Genomic DNA, 25,946 nt, shown 5'->3' on the forward strand with positions numbered 1-25,946 from the left:
CAAGTGCCACCTTATTTTCTGAATGGGAAGGTAGAGGCTAAGTGGCTTGCCAGAGAAAACATCAATGGAACAGATGCTGCAGCCTGCCCTCAGTTTCTTATTTGAGCCTTCCCCCATCTCTCCAGTCAGAACAGATGTGACCTGATGGAACACTCAGGACGATCTTATAATTCTGGCTACTGAGGAGGCATGAACACTCGTAAAGAGGCAAAGTGAACGCATTTATCTTGCTGATTTTCAGTTAGTCTGAGGAATAAATGCTGCAATGTTCCTCCTTCCAGTTTCAAATTGAATTAAGTTCAAAGTGTTTGGTGGTCAGTTTGTGTATTCATCAAACATCACAAGTGAGAACAGGGTGTTTTGAGAGCAGTGAAGGCAGATATCTAACCTTGACTAAGGAAACTGGGGAAGGTGTCCCAGAGCAGGGGTCACAGGTTGAGTCCTAAAGGATGGTTTAGAGCTGATGAGGGTGGGTGGGAGGAATACCACCTTGCAGGCTGAAGGAGTAGCAAATAAGTAGATAGCAAAAAGTACAGGGCCGAGAGGAGGATGATAGGTATTTGAAATTAGAAAAACTAATAATACTATTTTGCTTTCACTTGGAGTTTCTTTTAACTTTTAACCACCAGCTAGTTAAGCAAATTTCTCTAAAAACTATGGCAGAAGTCGTTCGTAAAGTTGTAAGGGCAGAAATATCTCAGTAAATAAAAAGAAGGTCAAAAGAATAAAGAATAAAAAATAAGAATTTTATTACTCATACTACCATAACAACAACAACAAAACCCGTTTATCGAGTTGATTCCGACTCATAGTGATTCTATACAACAGAATAGAACTGCTTCATATGGTTTCCAAGGAGCAGCTGGTGGATTTGAACTGCTAACCTTTTGGTTGTTAGCAACCACACTCTTAACCACTGTGCCACCAGGGTTCCCCATATCACCATAGCACGTCATTAATAATATTTTCACAGGATATATATATATATCTCAAGAACTCACGATTGCACTACAGTCACTGGGCCAAATAAACAACATCATGATAAACGGAGAAGAAACTGAAGTTGTCACTGATTTTATTTTACTTGGATCGACAATCAATGTCCATGGAAGCAGCAGTCGAGAAATCAAATAACGTGTTTCATCAGGCAAATCCGATGCAAAGACCTCTTTGAAGTTATAAAAAGAAAAATGTCACTCTGATGACTAAGGTGTGTCTGACCCAAGTCATGGTCTCTTCAGTTGCCTCATATGCATGCAAAAGCTGGACAATGAAAAAGAAAACAGAAGAACTGATGCATTCCAACTGTGGTGCTGATGAAGAATATTGAATAAAACCGTGGACTGCCAGAACAAACAAATCACTCTTAGAAGAGATACAACCAGAATGCTCCTTAAAAGCGAGGATGGAAAGACTTCAGTTCCCTTACTTTGGACACGTCATCAGGGAAGACTAATCAGTAAAAAGAACATTATGTTTGGTAAAGGACTGACAAAAACAAGGGAAACCCTCAGTAAAATGGACTGACAGACAGCCACAACAATGGACTCAAACATACCAACGGCCATGAAGACGGTACAGGACTGCGCAGTGTTTTGTTCTGTTATACACAAAGTCACCCTGAGTCACAGCCAACTCGACAGCAGCTAACGACTACAATGCCTTATCATGAATGTACTCTTTCCAGTGAGGCTCTAGCCTCCTAGAGGGTAGAGACCATCTTATTTATCTCTGTGACCCTCAGATGAGTGCTATAGACTTGACTGACAGGACTGTTTGTTTACTAAGTCAGCTACTTCGTCCTCGTGTTATGACTGAAAAAGTTATTAGTAAGAGATTGCCCACAAGCTGGTAAGGGATGATCAATTAAAGCAATATTAAGTATAAAGAAAGAGGAAAATGCAGGTAAAATTTAAAAGTGTATTAGGCTGCTGAAAACACAGAAGAGTGCAGAGGTGTACAGAGCTGACAAACTCTTCTTTTAAGTGGGTGGAATATAAATTACCTGCTCAGGAGGTGAAGAGAGAAGATGACGATAATACTGGTCACAAATGTTAAAAATCTATCTTTCTGTTGATTTTTGTCATAAGCATTCCTATAGAAAAGTTATAGTCTACAAATATGAAAATGCTTAGCTGGCAACTAGATTACTATATTGATGGGAGGTGTGAGAAATTATCTATATGTAATCTGTTACTAAGGAGCCCTGGTGGTGCAATAGTTACTCGCTCGGCTGCTAACCAAAGGTTTGGTAGTTTGAACCTACCTAGCGGCTCTGCAGGAAAAAAGACCTGGTGATCTGTTCCTGTAAAGAGAAGCAAACTCTACGGGCAGTTCTACTCTGTCACACAGGGCTGTTATGAGTCAGAATCGACTCGACAACACACAACAACAGTCTGTTACTGAAACTTAAAATTTAGTCTCTCTAATCAATGACACTGACAGAAACTGGAAAGGAAGTAGTTAAGTTTTAATAACAAGAGAACAGATGTATGTTTCCACCTTCTCAGAACCCATCTCTTCATTCAACAGTACTCCACAGCTTTGGGGATACTAAATATTACCTCCCTTCTTAATGTTTAACTATGACAAACTATGTAGTAGCAGGGGAGTGTGTGAGGGGTATGGTCAGCCTAGCCCTTAGTTTGGACTCAAATTTGCAGTGCCTTTGATCTCCTTAAACAAGCATAGTGACTACAACAAACACAGGCACAATTAGTTGTGAAAAGAGCAGGTCTCTTTCTGGGAATACTCACTGCCCTCTGCCCAGGACAGTCTAAGGACAGTCACGAAGCCATTATCAGTATCTGGAGAACGGCTGTGAGGATGTGGAAGGAAGAGAAACATGCAGGTATACAAATAAGAGAGATGTGAGCAAAGACAGAAAAGAAAAGCATGACCTAGAATTAAGGGGGGAAACTGGCACCAAGACCTTCAGAGTCTGCATCTATTTGTAAGTAAGCCTCAGTTGACAAGCTTCAGTGATGAGACTCTTTCCAAACCTTAGCCTACATAAGCACTATACCAATTTTCTGGAACTAATCACAACTCTCCAGCCCAGTTCACTTACATATAAGCTACTTGGGTCTATTTTCAAAACTTCACATTCTATTTTTCATGAAGTTCCTTAAAAGATGAGAAAATCCAAGTAACAAATTCTACCTTCACACTGAGCAGATACCTCTAGCGGTTCTGTGCTTTGCAAAACAACGCACTGAAAAGGTGTTAGCACTTCATGTTACTGTGAGGTGTATGCAGGCCGAACACTTTCTATAATAAACCCACAACAATCTATTTGAAATTAAAGAAATTAGAGGCCCACAAGTCTTCACCAGCAAAATGTTTTAAAATAGAAGCGGTTTGGTTTTATACGAGGGAGAAGGACAAATTCTCTAAAATTTTCTGTATGTAATTAAAGGCAATTGCTCTATATGCCTCGTGCAACTCAAGAGATATCTGAGGGTTTTACATGGCAGAGAAGGGCCACATGGTGGTTGGCTTTAGCAGATGAGCAAGTCTCTGACAACATTACATGTGAACTGTTTTTGCTTATATTTCAATATGGAGTACATTGTTAGTGACAATATGAGAAATGTCATTCCAAGGCATGGGGCATCTACCTGTGGAAAATGCACGCAAAGGAAAACAACCATAAAACTGATCCTGTGTACTGAGTGCTGGGCTTCAGAAACACCAGTTCCTTTTCTGGTCAACTAGTATAGCTAGTTAATAAAGACTAAGATTATGATGTTTCATCCTTGGAAGAACACAGAAATTCACAGCACCCTCTCCACTAAATTAGCTCCATTAAAGATGAGCAATTATTAGTACTGGATATGTGAATTAGACCTTTCCAAGACCAGTGAATGAAATAATCCTATTTTTTTCTTCACAAAATTAAGCATTAGCCACAGACTGAACTTCAGCTGTAAGATCAATGGAAGTCATTTACATGCATTTTTTGGACAATGTAGGCAGATTTGGAAACACACAGATACACTTTCAAAGGAAACGAAGCTCACACTGCATGTTTCCTCATCTGAAGTTTGTTCCACATACTGTAAGATACGGATGCTTTTCACATACTGGTCTCAGGTTCTTGCTACTGACTCACCAACTCAGACACACGTTTATATTTAGGTTCTGCTCCTTAAGAGGAGCAACAGTGACAGTGGTGCTGCTCCTTCTGCAAAGTATATTCAAAGGCTAAAAGAGTTTCAAACACCCCCACATCCATTTTTTAGGAACAACCCAGTGAACAAGACTGTAATTTTTTTTTTTTTTTTAAATACGAGGCATCTGCTGTTGCCCTAATATTTACTTATTTCAAATTGGCCACTTACACTGAAAGCAGCAGGTCCTCAAAGGGTGAGAGTTTGGCAAGTGTGGCTTTAAACCTAAATTCATCATTCCAGATTCCCTCAACGTACAAGAAGGCTGCCTCTATTACTAGAGGCCACAGACTTTTCTCCTAAGATTATGCTTGTCCAACAAGAGTATAGTGATGACAACAAACACAGGCCCCATTAGTTGTGAAAAGGGGCGTTCTCTTTCCGGGCATACTCACTGTCCTCTGCCAGGACACCACACAGCTGTTCTCAGGCTCTCCTCTTCACTTTGAGAATCTCAAGATGTTAAACTGTCTTAAGGCAAAATGTCTTGCTTTTTAGCAGTGTTACATGAAGACAAAGAAAAGTACAGTCTGTGAGCACACCATTCTGTTATCACACTGTCAATTGTTTCCTCCCAGTTCTTAAAGCCCACATGATGTACCCCCACACAAGCTTTCTGGTCCAGGACTGGAAAACTGACCCAAGCTGGGTCAGCCAGTCTCTCTCGTAGGAACTTGCAAATGGGACATAGGGCAAGGGCTGCTTGGGAGGCCTTTTTCCACCAAACATAGAGAGAAGCAGAGAAGGCTAATAATGTGGAGAAAAGAATGAAGCAGGCAAACAGAGAAGCAGAGGCAAGAGATTTTATGGCCCAAGGCAGACAGAAAGTCAGGAAGAGTCAGACAGAGAGCCAGGAACAAAGAGCAGTTGTCTCGATCCCTAGAGGCTTCCCAGTGCATTGCTCCAAGCCCTAGTGAGACTTGTGTATTTCCTTTCCTTGATTCCACAACATATTTTTGTGGTCTTCCAGTAACTCTCCCTTTTTGGTCTAAGCTAGTTTATTTAGCAATCAAAACAGTGTTGACTGAAACACACATGTAACTAACTGTTCATCCTACTCTTTCCAACCATTATTTCCTAAGCACTCGTTACTTGCAAGACACCATGCTAGATGCTTTAGGGAGGGAAGAGGAAAAAAAAGATAATTAAGACACAGACTCTGCCATTATGGAGCTTACAGTAGAGAGAAAAGAGAAGTAAACCAGCTAACATGATACTAGAAATATCTTAAGCCAAGCCTTTCATTCCACTACTCCTCTGTCAGTTTGTCGTACCGTGGTGGCTTGCGTGTTGCTTTGATGCTGGAAGCTATGCTACTGGTATTTCAATTAACAGCAGGGTCACCCATGGTAGGCAGGTTTCAGCGGAGCTTCCAGACTAAGACAGACTAGGAAGAAGGACCTGACAATATACTTTTAAAAAAACTGGCCAGTGAAAACTTTATGAATAGCAGTTGAACACTATCTGATGTACTGCCAGAAGATGAGCCCTTCAGGTCGAAAGGCACTCAAAATATGACTAAGGAAGAGCTGCCTCCTCAAAGTAGAGTTGACCTTCATGACATAGATAAAGTAAAGCTTCTGGGACCTTCATTTGCTGATGTAGCATGACTTAAAATGAGAAGAAATAGCTGTAAACATCCATTAATAACTGAAACATAGAATGTAGAAAGTATTAATCTAGGAAAACTGGAAGTCAGGAGAAAGATGTGGCGGTCTGCTTCTGTAAAGATTTACAGCCTTGGAGACCCTATGGGGCAGTTCTACTCTGACCTTTAGGGTCACTATGAGTTACAACTGACTCGACAGCAATGGTTATGGTATATGGGTTATGCTATCTGGCTTTGTAAGAAATCTTCCACGCTGGAGGCAGGAGGTGGCCCCAAAATATCTATCCTTTCTTTTTGGTGGGCGTGACACTCACTAACGTTTCCGTAGATCACTGTGATAAACCTTACTTGTGATGTCTCAGTAGTTCAGCACTAATGACGCTTTGAGACTTCATAAACAAATCCAGCTACGATACGGACCAAACATTATTAAGTGAGCCAGTTGTCCTGGTCCCCGTATAATGGTCTCAACTCAATATTAACAGAACACAAATAGGTACGGAAATCTGAGTTTCTTTTCTGGGGTTCTTTTCCTAGGTGTTACAAGATGCCTGTGGTCAAGAGTCTCAAACTGGCATGAAAGGTTATGGAGTTGTGGAAGTAGAAGGGTTTGTTCTCACCAAGGAGGCGCAAGTGTGCATAACTGTATTTCAACGTGATCACATTCAGCCTCTCTAAAAGAAACACTTCCATCAAAATAAGAGAGGCAGTGTGTTCATCATAGCTAGAATTCTGCTCTGTTGAGTCAGAGAAGGGACTGGGAGATATTAATTTACTATTGCTTAAGAATCCATCAAAAATTCTTCAAAACAAATATTACCCCTTCATTCTGATTTTTAAAAAAGCTATGAAAAATGTAACTAGGATATTTCATTTCTACAGGAAAGTTAGACCTTCAGTTTCCATGTAAAACAATACTGCCTTGTGTTTCTACAGCATTCTTCTCTTAAGGATTCAAGGCTTTATAGACATTCCCTTATTCAACTCCAACAGGTCTGCAAACATGATAAGAAACGGAAGGTTTTCCTACTGTATGAATAAGGAAACTGAGGCACAGCAGAGCCAAATGGTTAACCTTGAGTCACACAGAAAACACAGGGAAAACTTGAGCTAAACGTTTTCCTCACTCTAATTTCTGGCTGTCTCCACTCATTCATTCATACTGTCTATAATTACAGAAGACAAGTATCCAAATCTCCAAAGTCCTCAAAATGTAATTTCAAGGCTGCTCATTATACTAATTAAGATCCACTTTGTCTGAATTTAGTGATATGTGTCTCCTCCTCCTATAATATCTCTGGCAGAAAGACTTCTGGTAAACTCATGCCTGGCAAGAAAGGATTCAGAGTTCTTTCTTTTATCAAGTTCACTATTTTCACTCCTTCTCTTGTTATGGAAACTTTCTACTCAACTAGAAACCAACAGGCTTAAAATTCTTTAATCACTCCTAAGGGACATCTGGGCAGTTCTACTCTGACCCCTACAGGGTCGCTATGAGTCGGAATCGACTCGATGGTAACGGGTTTGGTTGGTTTTGGAAGGGACATTTAAACTAAGGCATGCTACTTGTTTGCAACTACCCTTGTTGTAAGATTCACTTTTATTTTAAGTAAAATTCCCATTTTTCTAGTATCTCTTCAGATGTTCTTACTCTTGATTTTCCTGTGTGTTGCTTCTTGTTTGCCCAGCTTGTTTATATGTGCTCCTGAGGAAGTCCACAGAGCCCTGGTGGCGTAGTGGTTAAGAGCTTGGCTGCTAACCAAAAGGTTGGCAGTTCAAATCTACCAGCCGCTCCTTGGAAACCTATGGGGCAGTTCTACTTGGTCCTATAGGGTCATTATGAGTCAGAAGCAACTCAATGGCACCTCATAACAACAACAACAACAAGGAAGTTCACAACATCCTAGGAGGATCTTGCCAATCTCACACAATCAATTTCTCATGATTTCTTCAGATCTATGCTTTATTCCTGTTGAAGCAGAACCATGTTCCTGTTAATTTAACAGCTGCCTAGATTCAAAGCTCTTTTTCCAGTACCAACTAGGATCTCTTGTCTTTTTTTTTTTAATCTTCATAAATTTTATTTGATTGATTTAATTTCTGAATATAATCTCTATGGAACTTTATAGTATATATTAGTGTGTATATCATGTGTGGGTGTATGTATGTGCATAACTGCACAAAGTTGTATATACAAAAAGCCATAAATGCTGTACTTTTGAGTGATTTAAGGGTTTTTCAAGAGTCATTCTGTATTTGCTTTCTGTCTTGCACCCCGACGTTGAACCTAACTTCCAGGTAAGATGTGACTCCACTACATGATACAGCCCGCCACAGTACTGCACCTACTCTCAACTATTCGCTATCAGTTAAGTTGGTAAGTCCACATGAGGTTCACGTATATAACGGAAAAATAAAAATCATTAAGTAAGTATTTATTCAGAGCCTAACATGAGCCAAGCACCAGAGTAGACATTGGACACTGCTGAACAAATCAGAAAGGGTCTCTGCCCTCAGGGACAAAGCTGTTGAGAGAGTGAGGGAATGTTAGAGATAGCAAACAAGTAAACAAATATTTAAGTATATGTTTGTGATAAGTACTACAGAAGAAACTTACAGGATGAAATGATGTTTCTGGTTATCCTCCTGTCTTTTTTGATGACATATAAAACCACTCTCTCCTAGCAACTTGTGCAAAGCCTTATCAGCTCTTTTAACACTTCCTTTATTCACGGCCCAATGGTTTCAGTGGGGGAAAATGGCTTGCATATGGTAGCTCTGAGCTTCTCAGTTGTATACATGGCACATGCAGTCAACATAAATGATTAGTTTGGGGGAAAAAAAGTTTTGAAACCTAGAAAGCCCATGATCATGAAAGGGTTTGGAGATAACAAAGGCAGCCTTGTAAGTCACAGAAATTGGAGGCACCATGTGAAAAAGAAAATCCTACAACTTCACTGGGTGGGAAAATTCTTGGCCTTTGTCCCAATTATATGTTTATATGACTATCTTCTACCACTGTTTTATAATTCGGTGGAAGCCCGGGCATCTGCTGGATATATGTGCATATATGCACAAAAGACACAGACCTGTACGAAAACATGGAACAAACATTCCTAGCTCAAGTTCACCTGCTGTGTGACCCTGGGTAAATTACTAAACTTCCCTAAGCTCAAAAATGGGAAAAAATGAAATAACCATATAAAGCACCTACTGAGAACTTAACAAATTCACTTGTTTTCTCTGCCAAATGAGATTTTGCCTGGGCTTGACGGCATGTGTAAGTTTCAATAAGGATCTTGCTGTCTTCCCTTTACTTGAGGGTTAGCATCTCCTTTACAAGATAGTCAAAGCAGAATAGTCATTAGCAGATTTAAATAGCTGCTAAAAAGCCAGGAAGTGGCAGCTGAGGCTTAGATCAGCTATGAGATAGTATTTATTCCCAGAGCCCTTAAGAGATTTTCCCCAGGACTTCAAACCCATTCATTCCGGTTGGAACCCCTGCTAAGAATTTGCATTTTTAACAAGTTCCCAGGGGATGCTAATACTGCTATTTAGGTATCAATTCTGAGAACCACTAAAGGAGCAATGGGTCTCAAACTTTATTATACATAAGAATCACCTGGAGATCATGTTAAAATGTAGATTCTGATTCAGTATATCTGGGGTGGAAATGCAAATTCTCAGCAGTGAACTTGTTAGAAATGCAAATTCTCAGCAGAGTTTCAAACTGGAACCAACCACTTCAAAGCCCTGTTTCTAGCTACAGATTTTCATCCCCATACTGTCCCATATGGAGCTGTTTAAGGCAGTGGCTCTTGCATATCTCTGCCCAAAATCTGTCGCTCACAAAGGCCTATTCCTATATGCTACAAGCACAAGTGGGAGGTGTGCTGATAAAAGATTTGTGGGATGGGAAACTTTTTTAATTGACAATGTATACGCCTTCCAAAGTAAAAGAATGCTGCAGGCATAGGGAAACCTAAAAATATTCCCATAAAAGGAAAAAAACTGGGGACTTGCCCATGGTGACTACAATACAATTAACAAAACACTGATATTTGAAGAAAATGATAAGAAAATAACAAAAATGTTTACAACTCACAGGGTGCTTTCATCTGTTGACTGCAAGGCTTATAACTTTTAATTACCATGATCAAACAGTGCTCCTTCTTGTGAAGCAAGCTGACCCATTGTACCAAACAAATACTGAAGCTACCAGGAGGGTAAGTAAGTCCCAGGGAATCCAGAGTCAATCTTCAAGTCCCTGACTCCTGATCTTGTGTACCCAGAACAATCTATAGAAACTACATCTGAAAAGAAAAGCACAATTGTACTCAATGCCAAAGTCCTCTGTGCCTTGAAAAACCAAAACACAATGATATAAGAAGGTCTGAAAACAAACAAACAAACTGAAGAACCTATTTGGTTTAGTCACAGGAGAAGATCTGAAAATTCTGATTTTCCATCAATGAGGAAAAGAAACATAATAATTTTTCATAATCATTATATACAGTTGCAGGGTTTCACAGTAAACAGTTTTTGGTTTGCTTATAACAAATTTCAAAATTCTCCAACAATCTTAGGTTCAATACTTCGAACCACATTTTGAAAGTAAAAAATTTTTAGCTACAACATATCCTACAAAGTCTAATCTCTAAAATCTACAAAATATTTTAAAACCTCAATAATAAAAAGACAAATAATCCAATTAAAAAAATGGGCAAAGGTTATGAATAAACACTTTAAGAAGACATACAAGCGGCTAACAGACACATGAGGAAATGTTCATGATCATTAGCCATTAGAGAAATGCAAATCAAAACTACAGTAAGATACCACCTCATCCTGACTGTACTGGCATGAATCAAAAACACAGAAAATAACAAATGTTGGAGAGGCTGCAGGGAGACTGGAACTCTTATGCACTGCTGGTGGAAATGTAAAATGGTATAACCGCTATGGAAAACGATATGGTACCTCCTTAAAAAAGCTAGAAATAGAAATACTATACGATCCAGCAATCCCACTCCCAGGAATATATCCTAGAGGAATAAGAGCTGTCACAGGAACAGATACAGGCACGCCCACGTTCACTGCAGCATTATTCGCAACAGCAAAAAGATGGAAACAACTTAAGTACCCATCAGCAGATGAACGGATAAACAAATTAGGGTGGATTTAGTGGGGACTGGAAGGGAATGAGGAGTTAAGAAAAGGCTTTTGAGATGGGAGGTTTTTATCACATTTGTATGCAAATGATCTAGTAGAGAGGAAAAGCTGGTAATATAGGAAGTAGAAGGGATAACTGTAGGAATAAAAGCCTTGAGTAGGCAAGAGGGGACAGAAGCCAGTGGACAAGCGGGAGTTGGCTTTACATAGGAGCTTGAGCAATTCATCCATTAGATCAGGAGGGAAGAATAATAATGGGATACAGATGAAGGCAAGGTGATAGATTCGGTGGTGGGAACGTGTGGATGCTCTCTTCTGATTGCTTCTGTTCTCTCTGATACAAACAGTATCACAGCTGAGAGTGAAGAAGGAAAAGAAGTTATTGGAGGCTTGGACAATTGATGTGCAGGGACCTGACTAGGGAGATACAAAAGGATTGGCAGGCAGCACAAAAGGCCCACTTGAAATTTGTGGTCATGTATTGAAAGTGAGACCAGTCAACGTGGTTGTGTTTTCTCGAGTCATATTTAGCTGCAAATGGTAGACTAAAGAGCTGAGATGAACCAGGGTTGGGGTTCTACCAGTTGAATATTATGCAGAAAGGATTAGGTAAGGGAATCTAGGGTATATGATGCAAGAGAGTGACTATAAAAATGGATCATGAAATCTCATCTGGTGTTATGGACTGAATTACATCCCCCAAAAACGTATGTCAACTTGGCTAGGCCATGATTCCCAGTATTGTGTGACTGTCCACTATTTTGCTAGTGGATGTGATTTTCCTACGTGTTGTAAATCCTACTTCTATGTTAATGAGGCAGGATGGAGGTAGTTATGTTAATAAGGCAGGACTAAATCTACAAGATTAGGTTGTATCTTGAGTCAATCTCTTCTAAGATACAAAAGAGAAGCAAGCAGACAGACAGAGGGACCTCATACTACCAAGAAAGCAGTGCCAGGAGCAGAGCACGTCCAACAGACCCCGGGTCCCTGTGCCAAGAAGCTCTTAGACCAGGGAAAGACTGATGGCAAGGACCTTCCCCCAGAGCCGACAAAGAGAGAAAGCCTTCCTGTGGAGCTGGTGCCCTGAATTCGGACTTCTAGCCTCCTAGACTATGAGAGAATAAATTTCTCTTTTTTAAAGCCATCCACTTTTAAAGCCATCCATATTTCTGTTGTAGTAGCACTAGATAACTAAGACACCTGGGTAAGGAAGGAAGCGAGGGCATGAGGTTGGTCACTGAAAGTGAAAAGACAGAATCAAAGGCCTGGGAGTAACTGTAGGGTGGAAGAATTTTTAAATGGAATTACTAGCTAGAGTAGAGTTGGAATGATAGGAGGGGAATTTGAAGAGCATAATGCTGAAAATTATGGAGGAGGAACAGTTACTGGTCGTGTAAGGTCTATCAATACGACAGCTAAGTAGCTGATAAGGTGAGGAGAACAATTACCACTGGAGATGGGCAGTGAAAGAACTGAGAGCCTAAAGTATGGGAAAAATCGTGTATATGAATATTAAAAATCATTAAAAATGACAGGTGTAGTGTGTAGAAAAATAATGAACCAGGTGACTACAAGAAGGAAGAGTAGCAGCTGATAAAATTTGATGGGAAGTTTAGGGAGGGAAATGGGACAAAGGTCTGGAAGTAGCAATGAGGGAATGTGGTACTTGAAGTCTGAGACAGTAAGCACCATTTGACAAGGCTGCCAAGGGAATCATGTCTTTAGGGGGCAGCCAGATTTCACTTAGACTGGGAAGATGAAGAGAGTGCTCAGAAAGATAGAGGACACAGGAGATTTTCCTACGACAGACTCTGAGGGCCTGGGATGTTGAGGTGAACTTGTGAAAAGGGGTTTGATTAGGGAGAATCAGAGCTTTATGGGGATAAAGAGTCTGAATGATGAGTGATAACCCAGGAGTCAAGTGCTTCTAGTTCAACTGAGGTAAACAGGGGTGCAGGGTATGATGGAATCAGTCCTGGTGGTCTCTTAAGGAGAAGTATAATTAGTTAGAATGAGAGTTTCCTCTTCAGGATAGATTGTGGTGAAGAGGCAAGGCTGGGGTGAGGGAGGTCTTGCCAGGATCATGTAAAATTCCTCTTTAGTCTCCCCATCTTCAGGCTCTAGCTCATCTACTACACTAATACCAGAATAACCCTTTTAAAATGCAAACCTAAGTATGTTATATCTCTGATACTACAATCTCCTCCAAGATCTGACCCAAGCCAGCCTCTTTCAGGCTTACTTCGCACTATCCCCCTGGCCTCACACAGCTTTAACCAATACCTTGTAATTCCCAAACAAGCTCTGTCTGCTGCTTCACCTCTCATGCCTCCTTTCCTGCTATTTCATGGGCTTCGAAAAGGGTGCCCCCCTGCCTTTCTTCTTCCTTCCCAACCACTATCTTGATGAATACCTACTAAATTTTTTCAAGAGTCACCTGGAGTATTACTTCCTCTATTGTAGCCTTTCCTGATATTCTCATTCCTTGCCACGAGGCAGAATTGACTGCTCCTTCCTTATATATGTCCATCATAGTGCCTGTTTATACTGCACTAATTTTACATGCCTATCATCCTCCAGTTAGATTTTATGCTCTTCAAACTTTGAGAGCAGAGACCCTGCCTTATTCAACTTTGTAATCCCAGCAAGTATTTGACATACAGTATATTAACATTTACTGAACTCATGATGAAGGTGGAGGATCTCCAAAAAGGTCTTGAAGGATAGGCAAAATCTCAATACTGAGAAACCCAGTACAGTATTTCCCAAACTTCATTCTACAAAAGCTAGTGCTCTTTGAGATATAAAAACAAGTATTGCCAGGAAAATCGACACTGCTAATACTTTTCTTTCTATATAAGGTAATTAGAAATAATGTGTATGAGCAAAAGCTAACAAATATATAGTTGCTACATGCCTTTACCCCACGTGTCTGTCAGTTTGTCATACTGTGGGGGCTTGCATGTTGCTGTGATGCCGCAAGCTATGCCACCTGTATTCAGATACCAGCAGGGTCACCCATAGCAGACAGGTTTCAGCTGAGCTTCCAGACTAAGACAGACTAGGAAGAAGGACCCAGAAGTCTACTTCTGAAAAGAATTAGCCAGTGAAAACCTTACGAATAGCAATGGAACATTGTCTGATACAAAGTGCCGGAAGATGAGCTCCCCAGGTTGGAAAGCACTCAAAAGATGATTGGGGAAGAATGCCTTCTCAAAGTAGAGTCGACCTTAATGATGTGGACGGAGTCAAGCTTTCAGGACCTTCATTTGCTGATGTGGCACGACTTAAAATGAGAAGAAACAGCTGCAAACATCCATTAATAATCAGAACGTGGAATGTACGAAATATGAATCTAGGAAAATTGGAAATCATCAAAAATGAAATGGAACACATAAACATTGATGTCCTAGGCATTAGTGAGAGGAAATGGACTGGTATTGGCCATTTTGAATCGGACACTCATATGGTCTACTATGCCAGGAATGACAAACTGAAGAGGAATGGCATTGCATTTATTGTCAAAAAGAACACTTCAAGATCTATCCTGAAGTACAACTCTGTCAGTGATAGGATAATATCCATATGCCTACAAGGAAGACCAGTTAATACAACTATTATTCAAATTTACGCACCAACCACTAGGGCCACAGATGAAGAAATTGAAGATTTTTACCAGCTTTTGCAGTCTGAAATTGACTGAACATGCAATGAGGATGCACTGATAATTACTGGTGATTGGAATGCGAAAGTTGGAAACAAAGAAGGATGTGTAGTTGGAAAATATGGCCTTGGTGATACAAACGATGCCGGAGATCGCATGATAGAATTTTGCAACACCAACAACCTCTTCATTACAAATACCTTTTTCCACCAAAAACAGCGACTACACACATGGACCTCACCAGATGGAATACACAGGAAGCAAGTCGACTACATCTGTGGAAAGAGACGTTGGAAAAGCTCAATATTATCAGTCAGAACAAGGTCAGGGGCTGACTGCAGAACAGACCATCAATTGCTCATATGCAAGGTCAACTTAAAACTGAAAAAAATTAGAACACATCCACGAGAACCAAAGTACAGCCTTGAATACATCCCACCTGAATTTAGAGACCATCTCAAAAACAGAGTTGACACACTGAACACTAATGACCGAAGACCAGACAAGTTGTGGAATGACAGCAAGGACATCATACATGAAGAAAGCAAGAGGTCATTAAAAAGAGAGGAAGAAAGAAAAGACCAAAATAGATGTCAGAAGAGACTCGGAAACTTGCTCCTGAATGTCGAGTACCTAAAGCAAAAGGAAGAAATGATGAAGTAAAAGAACTGAACAGAAGATTTCAAAGGGTGGCTCAAGAAGACAAAGTAAATTTTATAATGACATATGCAAAGAGCTGGAGATAGAAAACCAAAAAGGAAGAACACACTCGGTATTTCTCAAACTGAAAGATCTGAAGAAAAAATTCAAGCCTCAAGTTGCAATAGTGAAGGATTCTATGGGGAAAATATTAAATGACGCAGGAAGCATCAAAAGAAGATGGAAGGAATACACACAGTCATTATACCAAAAAGAATTGGTTGACGTTCAACCATTTTAAGAGGTAGCATATGATCAGGAACCGAAGGTACTGAAGAAAGAAGTCCAAGGTGCACTGAAGTTACTGGTGAAAAACAAGGCTCCAGGAATTGATGGAATATTAATTGAGATGTTTCAACAAACAGATGCAGTGCTGAAGCACTCACTCGTCTATGCCGAGGAATTTGTAAGACAGTTACCTGGCCAACTGCTGGAAGAGATCCATATTTATGCCTATTCCCAAGAAAGGTGATCCAACTGAATGCAGAAACTATGGAACAATATCATTAATATCACACACAAGTAAAATTCTGCTGAAGATCATTCAAAAGCGGCTGCAGCAGTATATCAACAGGGAACTGCCAGAAATTCAGGAGGGATTCAGAAGAGGACATGAAACCAGAGATATCATTGCTGATGTCAGACGGATCCTGGCTGAAAGCAAAGAATACCAAAAAGATGTCTGCCTGTGTTTTATTAACTGTTCAGAGGTATTTGACTGCGTGGATCATAACAAATTATGGATAACATTGTGAAGAATGGGCGTTCCAGAACACTTAATTGTGCTCATGAGGAACCTGCACATAGATCAAGAGGCAGTCATTCAAACAGAACGAGGAGATACTGCGTGGTTCAAAGTCAGGAAAGGTGTGTATCAGGGTTGTATCCTTTCACTATACCTATCCAATCTGTATGCTGAGTAAATAATCCGAGAAGCTGGGCTATATGAAGAATGGGGTACCGGGATTGGAGGAGGACTCATTAACAACCTGTGATATGCAGATGACACAATCTTCCTTGCTGAAACTGAAGAGGACTTGAAGCACTTACTGATGAAAATCAAAGACCACAGTCTTCAGTATGGATTACACCTCAACATAAAAAAAAACAAAAATCCTCACTACTGGACCAATAAGCAACATCATGACAAACGGAGAAAACACTTAAGTTGTCAAAGATTTCATTTTGCTTGCGTTCACAATCAACGCCCATGGAAGCAGCAGTCAAGAAATCAAACGATGCACTGCATTGGGCAAATCTGCTGCAAAAGACCTCATTAAAGTGTTAAAAAAGCAAAGATGTCACCTTGAAGATCAAGGCACACCTGACCCAAGCCATGGTATTTTCAATCACATCACACGCGTACGAAAGCTGGACAATGAATAAGGAAGACCAAAGAAGAACTGATGCCTTTGAACTGTGATACTGGAGAAGAATATTGAATACACCATGGACTGCCAAAAGAACCAAACAATCTGTCTTGGAAGAAGTACAATCAGAATGCCCCTTAGAAGGAAGGATGGCAAGACTACATCTTACGTACTTCGGATATGTTGGCAGGAGGGATCAGTTCCTGGAGAAAGACATCATGCCTGGTAAATACCAAAAAAGCGAAAAAGAGGAAGACCCTCAATGAGATGGACTGACACAATGGCTGCAACGATGGGCTCAAGCATAACGCATAACAACGATTGTGAGGATGGCACAGGACCAGGCACTATCTCGTTCTGTAGTACACAGGGTCGCTATGAGTCATAACTGACTCGATGGCACCTAACAACAACAACGTGCCTTTAAGAAATACAGTACCACACCTGAGAATGCCAGGAAGTTGCATAAGAAGCTGCTGCATGTGCTTGTGCACGACCGAGGCACTAAAGAAGAGACAGCACTGACTAACTGATACGACATTTCAAGTTCCATGTAATGATTATTGGTTTATGTTTTGTTCGTAATTTTATATTTTCAGTATATACTGGTGATAGTATTTATGCTAAATAAATGAATTAAATTTTGATAATTCTCCTATTTTTCTGTCTGGTTAAATGTAAAGGTACATTATATTTCATGTGTGCTGCTAGTGTTCTTTCAATAAATTTCTACTTAAAATGTGTTCTCTGGTCAAATACATTTGGGAGATACTATCTCTATGAAGGTAAACATCTTAAAGTCTACAGTTATCAGCTACAAGAAACAAAATATGCTGAAATTTACTGAAAAGTATAAACTATAAACCAGGTTCAGGAGTCTCATCTATAAAATGGCGTCCAATCAAAACAGCATCTCTGGCTAGTCCTAACACAGGTCTTCAGTGCACACGTGTGAGCCTGACATTTCACCTCTTCTGAAAATGGAGGGCAGTCACTGACAATATATCACATAGTTCAAGGAAAATATTTGAAAGCAAAAATGTTAAGAAAGAGTTTAGAAACTAAAGACAGAGAAGAACCAAGAACATATTAGCACTTCCCTTTATGCACATTAAATACATTAAGATATCCCAACTGGATGATAAAAATTTAGAGTTCATTTCTTCAGCACTCAAGCAGAACTACATTTTAAAGATAATTAAGCCAGTGAAAACATGGTCAGTAATCCTCAGCTTAGCAATAACCAGCACCTCAAATCTACCAAAGCTTAAAATTCTGAATCTCTTTATCACCACAGGATGTCGCGGTCAGAGACAATAAAACTTTATAGTCCTTGGTGTCCAGGCCCCTTGGAAAAGCCATACAATTGCTCTTAAACTGAGATATAAGTTAGTATCACTTACATGCGTTTTTGGAAAATAGAGAACATTCTTGAACATTTTTTCATCTATTACTAGGTTAAAAAACAATTGTGTTTAAAAGTAAAACCTTTGCAGCAATCTCTAGCTAGCAACTGTTTCTGATCAGTCACTGGCCTCCAGGAAGTTCATGGTGCTTTGAATTTTGCTGTTTAAATAAGGTTATCATGGGAGCTTCCCCGGGCATTTGCTGCCCAGCAGGTGCAATGCTGTGAGCTGGGGCTATACTTGATGTGCAGGCTCTGAGTAACACAGTGAGGAAAGACAAAACAAAACAAAGCAAACAAACAAAAAACCACCACCATCCTCAATCTCAAACCATCATCTGTTTCTATGTGGTTTCAAGCATGGCAGTATTTCAATCCTCTAAGTATTCAAAGCCGAAGGTTAAAAATCCTTAGATATCAAATTAAACATATTTCGTTTGAAAAGCAGCTCATGGTGAAAGGAAACTGTTGGTGAGGCAAGAAGAGAAAGTAAGTGGGGGTTAAGTGGGAAAACATACAGAAGCAAAGTCTTAAGTTATGATACTCAGGTATCAGAAATCAATATGGAAAAATGAACATTCCCAAAATAAAAACACCTAAATGCATGACGATACAAAATGGGTGCCTAAATTATGGTCTATGAAGCTGCTGGGATATTATACAATGATTAGAAACATTAAGACTATGGAGCTTCTCGACAAATGTTAAGTGAAAGAAGACATACTTTCATGTGAACTGAGATTAACTATGAAATATGTCTGCATATGGAAAGGAGAGAAAGACATATTAAAGTGAAACGTAGCTGGGTTACGGTGGTAAGTGTATGAATCATCATCCCCTCCCAAAGTACCCTTTAATATTTTACAATTTGGTTTCCACAATAAATGAAAATAGAAATAATGATAGTTATTAGAAAGATCAAGATAACTTGCTCTCAGTTTCAAGACCCTCAAGGCCCTATTTACGTTCTTCTTTGATTATCCTGGACATATTAACCCTAATAGGAAATCATCAGGTCTTGAAATTCCTGATGGCAAAGCTACTACTAGCAAACAAAGCTTGAAATGTGTGACTGTCCACTAGAGAAGAGAGTCCAATGAAAGGGAAGCAGTTAGAGATCAAACAAGGAAAAGAAAGGACAATGAGGAAGAGCTCCAGCGTAAACCATGTTCACAATCATCCAGGGCCGCCATTTTTCTTCTTATCTGCATGTGATTGGAGAACTGGTATGGACTTCCAGATTATATGGACAAGGTGAAATGCATGACCAAAAAGCCAAGATAATGATTCAGAGCTGGGTACTTAGGGAATAAATGCTCATAGTCTTAAGCCAACACAAAAGTTCCTATTTTTGGAATTTAAAATCTCAAGTTATGATTGTAATAGCAGTATTCTTTAAATTCATAATCAATCATTTCTCCCAAAGAATTTCATCTATGTGTTTTACACGCACTGATTAATTCCCTGAATAAACCCACATCACAATTTTTTTTTAATTTTATTTTAAAGTCTTGCTTGTCAGATACTCAAATATTTTGCAAAGCATTGGCCTATGATGAGTAATGATAAACACAGCATTAGTGAGTAAAAATACCAATTACATTATTTTGGTCCTTGTGTGCCTTTGGCATGAAAAGCTATTGGCTTATTTACAATGCCGTGACATCACCTTGTTTCTGAAGAGAGCGGCATCTGTGCTCTGGTTATGGAAATGTTAACTACATTTGCAGGTGGGAACTTACTCTGGAAAACAGGGGGAGAAATGTTTGTGTCTAGGAACAAGCTCTAGTGTTCATGCTCACATCTACAATGAGAAATGACAATATCTTGTCTACTTTCTTGTCAACTGGACTACTTTCAAAAGAAATGCCCTTTTTTGGCCATCCTCAAGGAATATTTTTATCAACAACCTGTCAAAAATCTAAAAAGGCAAGTTTAACAAACCTTCCTAACTTCTTTCCATCACTTAAATACTTACCAACTGCCTACTATGTGACAGAACTACGTTGGGCCTTAAAGATACTTCAGATATAAAGGTGAAGAATGCACAGGGCCTTGTTCTCAAGAAGCTTATGGTCTCATGCAGTTAAAATAAAAACCTAGGCAATTCATAATAAATAAAACTACAGAATCAAGAAAGAAAAATATCCTAGTATTTAGTCATAATAGGACAAAATAGGAAATGACATTTAAGATGTTCAGGTGCTTAAAATCCATTATGTAACTACAAAAATGCAGTGTCTCCTCCACAAATTTCCTCCCCATCAATAAGCACCTACATGTGAACGAACACACAGACACCTGAATTCTAATTTCATGATGTTCCTTTTAAGTGAGCTTCCTAAAACAAGTTACTCTAGATATGGTGACAGTGGTATTATTATCTTCCATGATCTGGATACAATATTTCTATTAATTCAACATTTTACACTAGCTTTTTCTAGCAGCCATTCCACATAGTTGACTTTTATGCTTTTATGAAGCTGTACTCAGTTGAAACCTATAAATCTTTTTTATATAAGCTAACATCAATCAGTGATAAAATACCTGCAAATCATGTTATGCAAAAAAATTAAAGAAATTGCAGACACTTGGCTTAAAAAGAAGATCTGGAGGTAGGTGGTGGAGGGAGCAGCATATAACAGCTGTGGATGAACGCCTCTGAGCTGCTAACATAAGGCCCAACTTTGCTCCATGGAAATAAAAAAAAGAAAATGCTGGCCCAGTAGGAAGAACTTCCAATACGTTCGGCTTTCCAACATGAAGTGCCTTGCAGAGTGGTGAACTCTATGGATGAAAAAGGTCAAGCAGAGATGAATGACCATTTGTTAAGAAAATTCTGGAGGAATTCTCACACTTGGTGGAAATTTGAGGCAGGTCTTTAAGGCTCTTCCTGTCTTGGAAAAGCTTGTGACTACCTTGTTAGTTGCAGGCAAGAGTTTAAGATACCCACCATAGCTACTTTAACAGCAGTAAACACACACACACAAAAAAAAAACCAAACTTGTTGCCGTTGAGTTGATTCTGACTCACAGCAACCCTACAGGACAGAGTAGAAGTGCCCTATAGGGTTTCCAAGGAGTGCCTGGTGGATTCAAACTGCCAACCTTTTGATTAGCAGCCAAGCTCTTAACCACCACGCCACCAGGGTTTCCTTAACAAAACAAAGAGGCCAGGAACAAATGAATCACCACTGAACTTCATTTAAGACCTAGAAAGCTTTATGACTCTTAGATGATTGTCAGAAGAGGTACTGAGAAGATCAGTGATAGCCAGCCTACCTTACTATGAGTCAACAACTGGTCTGTCCACTACAGTAGAGCCCTCCTATTCCCACTGACTGCAACAAGGGATGTACCAGTCTCAGAGGTTCCAGTTTTTCATGGCTGCCTAAAGTTAAAGGCAATTTTTTAGACCCTTTTCCCCCAGTGCTCTCCCTATTGACTTGTTTTCAGTGCATGGAGAATGCTAAAACTTCAAGAATCTACAATGTTCTCCTGTATTTGTGGAGAGTATGAAAAGGAAGGCTGGCCTGATCTGGTGGATCTGTTTAGAAGGGCATACTGGTCTATCACTTCCCTCAGGCCCACTCAAACTTCTAAGTTGGGCTGGATCTAGCACGTTTTTACCTGAGCCTTAGATTTATGAGACATGTAAAAACATGTTTATCATAAGTGAGCTACACATAGTTATCATCATGAAATTTACAAAACCAGGAACAAGAAGATAGCCAACTTTAAAGATTAGTTCTGGGGCATTAGGGAAGACAAGCCTCAAGTTATATATACATCCTGTGAATTCAGCTGCCAATCTTAAATCCTATGTCAGGAACATTTGATGTTTAAGGATATAATCAATCAACAAATACATGAGGCTACTGTGAGCAAGAATTTATGCTAGGTTCAATGAAAGACAAATTTCCTTCCTGGCCTCCCTAGGTTTTAACCATGGCTGATTACTGCTGTGGTCAGGGTATGTTAAGATTTGAATAACACCCAATGGCTCTTATATAATTCTACATATTCTAGGAAGTGAGACTCAAATTTCTTCACTAGTACCTTCGATAGTGTATTTGAAATAAAAACCATGTTTCAGTTATTCACATAAAACTGTCATACCAAAGGAAGCATAAAACTGAGGAACTTTTACAAATGTCAAATGATGAAACTAGCTCTGTAAGATTTCATCTTCTGAGAGAGGTGTCCTACAGGTACACCCTCCTTAGGGTTGGTAACATTTGCTTAGTCAAGATATTTTTCTGAAAGCCAGGGAGATAGTTGAGAACGTAGAGCTTTTAGGCAAAAAACAGACATGTTTTAAAAAATTATAAACTTAATTTTTAAAAATCCCCAAAGGTCATGGCTATCACAATTATAGGGATACCAAAAAACCCATTGCCGTCGAGTCGATTCCAACTCATAGTGACCCTACAGGACAGAGCAGAACTGCCCTATAGGGTTTCCAAGGAGCAGCTAGTGGATTCGAACAGCCGACGTTTTGGTTAGCAGCTGAGCTCTGAACCACTGTGATACCAGGGTTCCATCATATGGATAGTTCTTGTAAATTAATAAGAACAGACAAAATGACAGTGTTATGGTATTATATTTCAGAATGTGTATTCTTGAATGTCTTTAAAACATACATAGTATCAATGTGATAAAAATATAGCTTGCAAATACCAACCCCTCCTTTCTCTCAGTGTACATTAAAAAAAATGAAAAGAGAATGAAGGAACTACCAAAAAGCAAAACCCATACTTTGTGTGTTTCAGGCAGGTAAAAGCATCCCAAGGTCGCTGGTCTGTGGACACAGTCATGGCATCACTGGTCCCCAGTCAACTGCCCCTCTAGGAGCCAGACAGCAAGTAGCTTTTCAGCTGACTGTGTTTATTTACCTACCCAGCAAGGAGGAGGGATACACAGTCTGGTGTATCTGCATACTTTAGGGTTTCCAACTAAGATACATGCTAAGAAATTGGAGAGAAAAGACGGGACTTACCTGCACTGCCGAGCTGTTTATAAAACCTGTATTCTAAATGAAGTTGTGGTGCACGTGATTTTATAGGTTCCTGAAACCCAAGAAGAGTAATTGTGATCAGATTTAGATAAACGGGATTTTTCTATTCCTAAATTTTCAGAGTAGCCCAGGACTAAGAATTACATAATGTTTTAGAGAAGATATCCATATGTGATTGTATTTTCTTACAATTTCTCTTTGAAAGCACAGCTGGAGAAGATGAATCTAAATTACATACAATCCCTTCCATACATATTTAAATAAAAATAGACTTTCTGAGGGAGCTGTCATTCAAGGATAGCTCCCTTACCATGAAATATTCTCCTGAAATATATTCTCCTAGGAAACCAGATGCCAAACTGTCTGGAATACCAGCATGTATTCCCTTCTTATTTTATTATGAATTTTGGATAGTAAACAGTTTTTTTCTTTGTAGAAAAATGATGCATGCTCACTATGAAAAATTAAAATACAACAAAAATCCAAAAGAAAGTAAAAATAAGTCTGAAATTCTATCACTTAAAGAGAACCACTATTAACAGTGATTAACCTCAAGCATTTCTTTATACATGATTATATATAAAATGATTCATAAATATATTTTTATATAAACGACAACATGTACTATATTTGCTGTAGTATACTGTGCCTCTCTTTGAAGTCAACAATGTGATAATGACATCTTTCCATGGCAGTAAGGATAGCTATATTAATTTTTAATGTCTGTAGTACTCCTCTGTATATATGTCAATATATATATGTATGTCTATAATTTTGGACATTTGGATTGTTCGCAGCTTTCAATAGTATCAACAGTGCCATTAGGAACATTCTTGTATTTCTTTTTACATTTAAGAGAATTAAAGATTGTACATGCAATTAAAATATGTAACTTTATTCAATGTGGGATTTAAGTTTTCAGAAATGAAGCTTTCTAATGACCCCAGAGATAAAGCAGGCAAACCACCACACTTGGCTCGAGTCCAAACTTCAAGAACGGGCTGGTTAATTACTCTGCACCGCCAGTGTCACAGACAACTAGCTCAGACAACCGAACCTTACCCTGAAGGGCATAATCTCCTTAAAGGATCATCCCTTTTGTGCAAATGATAGGCAAAATTATCACATTATTATGATTTCTCTTTAAAAACTCAGTATATACAATTACCTAACATTATTTATTGTTACAGTAATGACTTTTAGAAAAAAGAACCAGAATTATTTTTAATTGGCAACTCATTTGCTTTTTGGCTCCACTGTCAGTTCTGTTCCAAGATCTTCATCTTTAAAGTCCATGCCAAAAACAGATAAAAATAATAATCACAGGGACAAAAGTGCCTTTGGGAAGTCATTTAATTCATTTCCCTACTTCTAAGTAGATCAGATGATTACTCATCCTATTTTTAAGACTCCAAGGAAGGAGATTCCTCAGCCTCCCTTGAGAATTCATGCTGGTGTTTTACAAGTTTCATAGTTTAAAACGTGTTTATATTTAGTTCAAATCTCCACTACTAGACCTTAGCCTATTGCTCTTATGTCCTTGGTAACAAGATAAAACAGCTCTCAATAACCTGTGAATACTGTAAGTGCTATCTTCAAAAAACAGAACTAGTCAATCATTTTTTAGACTTCCCTTCTCCAGGAAAGGAATTTAAATTCCTTTAACGCTCCTCACTGATCCTATTTTTTAGTTCTTTGATCATCTTTGAAGGTTTTTCCTGAACCCACTTGAAGTTCGCTGTGTTTTTCTAAAGATATTGTTGTTAGGTGCTGTCAAGTGGGTTCTGACTCATAGCGACCCTATGAACCACAGAACAAAACACTTTCCCATCCTGTGCCATCCTCACACTAATTGCTGTATTGGAGCCCGTTGTTGCAGCCACTGTGTCAATCCATCTCGTTGAGGACCTTCGTCTTTTTCGCTTTATCAAGCATGATGTTCTTCTCCATGGACTGTACATGAGACTAGGTCTCTCCATCCTTGCTTCGAAGGAGCATTCTAGCTGTACTTCTTCCAACACAGATGTGTTCATTCTTCTGGCAGTCTATGGTATATTCAATATTCTTCACCAACACCATAATTTAAGGGCATCAATTATTCTTTGATCTTCCTTATTCACTGTCCAGCTTTTGTATGCATATGAGGAGACTGAAAATACCATGGCTTAGGTAGGTGTATCTTAGTCCTCAAAGTGATATCTCTGCTTTTTTAACACTTTAAAGAGGTCTTTTGCAGCAGATTTGCCCAATGCAATATGATGTTTGATTTCTTGACTGCTGCCTCCATGAGGTTTGATTTTGGATCCAAGTAAAATGAAATCCTTTACAACCTCAATGTTTTCTCCGTTTATCATGACGCTGCTTATTGGTCCAGTCATAAGGATTTCTGTTTTCTTTATGTTGAGGTGTAATCCATACTGAAGGCTGTAGTCTTTGATCTTTATCAGTAAGTGCTTCAAGTTCTCTTTGCTTTCAGCAAGTAAGGCTGTGTCATCTGCATACTGCAGGTTGTTAATGAATCTTCCACCAATCCTGACACCACATGCTTGGATTATCTGCTCAGCACACAGTACGATGAAAAGATGCAACCTTGACACACACTTTTCCTGATTTTAAACCACACGGTATCCCCTTGTTCTGTTTGAACAAATGCCTCTTAGTCTTATGTACAGGTTCTTCATGAGCACAATTAAGTGTTCTTGAATTTCCACTCTTCACAATGTTATAATCTGTTATGATACACACACTCAAATGCCTTTGCATAGTCAATAAAACACAGGTAAACATCTTTCTGGTATTCTCTGCTTTCAGCCAAGATCCATCTGACATCAGCAAT

General features: G+C 39.2%; 1 protein-coding gene across 1 annotated transcript in view; it reads right to left on the reverse strand.

The window, feature by feature from the left end:
- Nucleotides 1-25,946, reverse strand: part of CSNK1G1 (casein kinase 1 gamma 1) — a 117,301-nt gene that overhangs the window by 41,187 nt on the left and 50,168 nt on the right. Inside the window, exon 4 of the mRNA XM_023729714.1 lies at nt 23,093-23,162. Within this exon, the coding sequence (XP_023585482.1) occupies nt 23,093-23,162 (70 nt within the window). The remainder of the gene's footprint in view (nt 1-23,092; nt 23,163-25,946) is intronic.

The sequence above is a fragment of the Trichechus manatus genome, unplaced genomic scaffold (genome assembly GCF_000243295.1).
Source record: "Trichechus manatus latirostris isolate Lorelei unplaced genomic scaffold, TriManLat1.0 scaffold00030, whole genome shotgun sequence".
Lineage (NCBI taxonomy): Eukaryota > Metazoa > Chordata > Mammalia > Sirenia > Trichechidae > Trichechus > Trichechus manatus.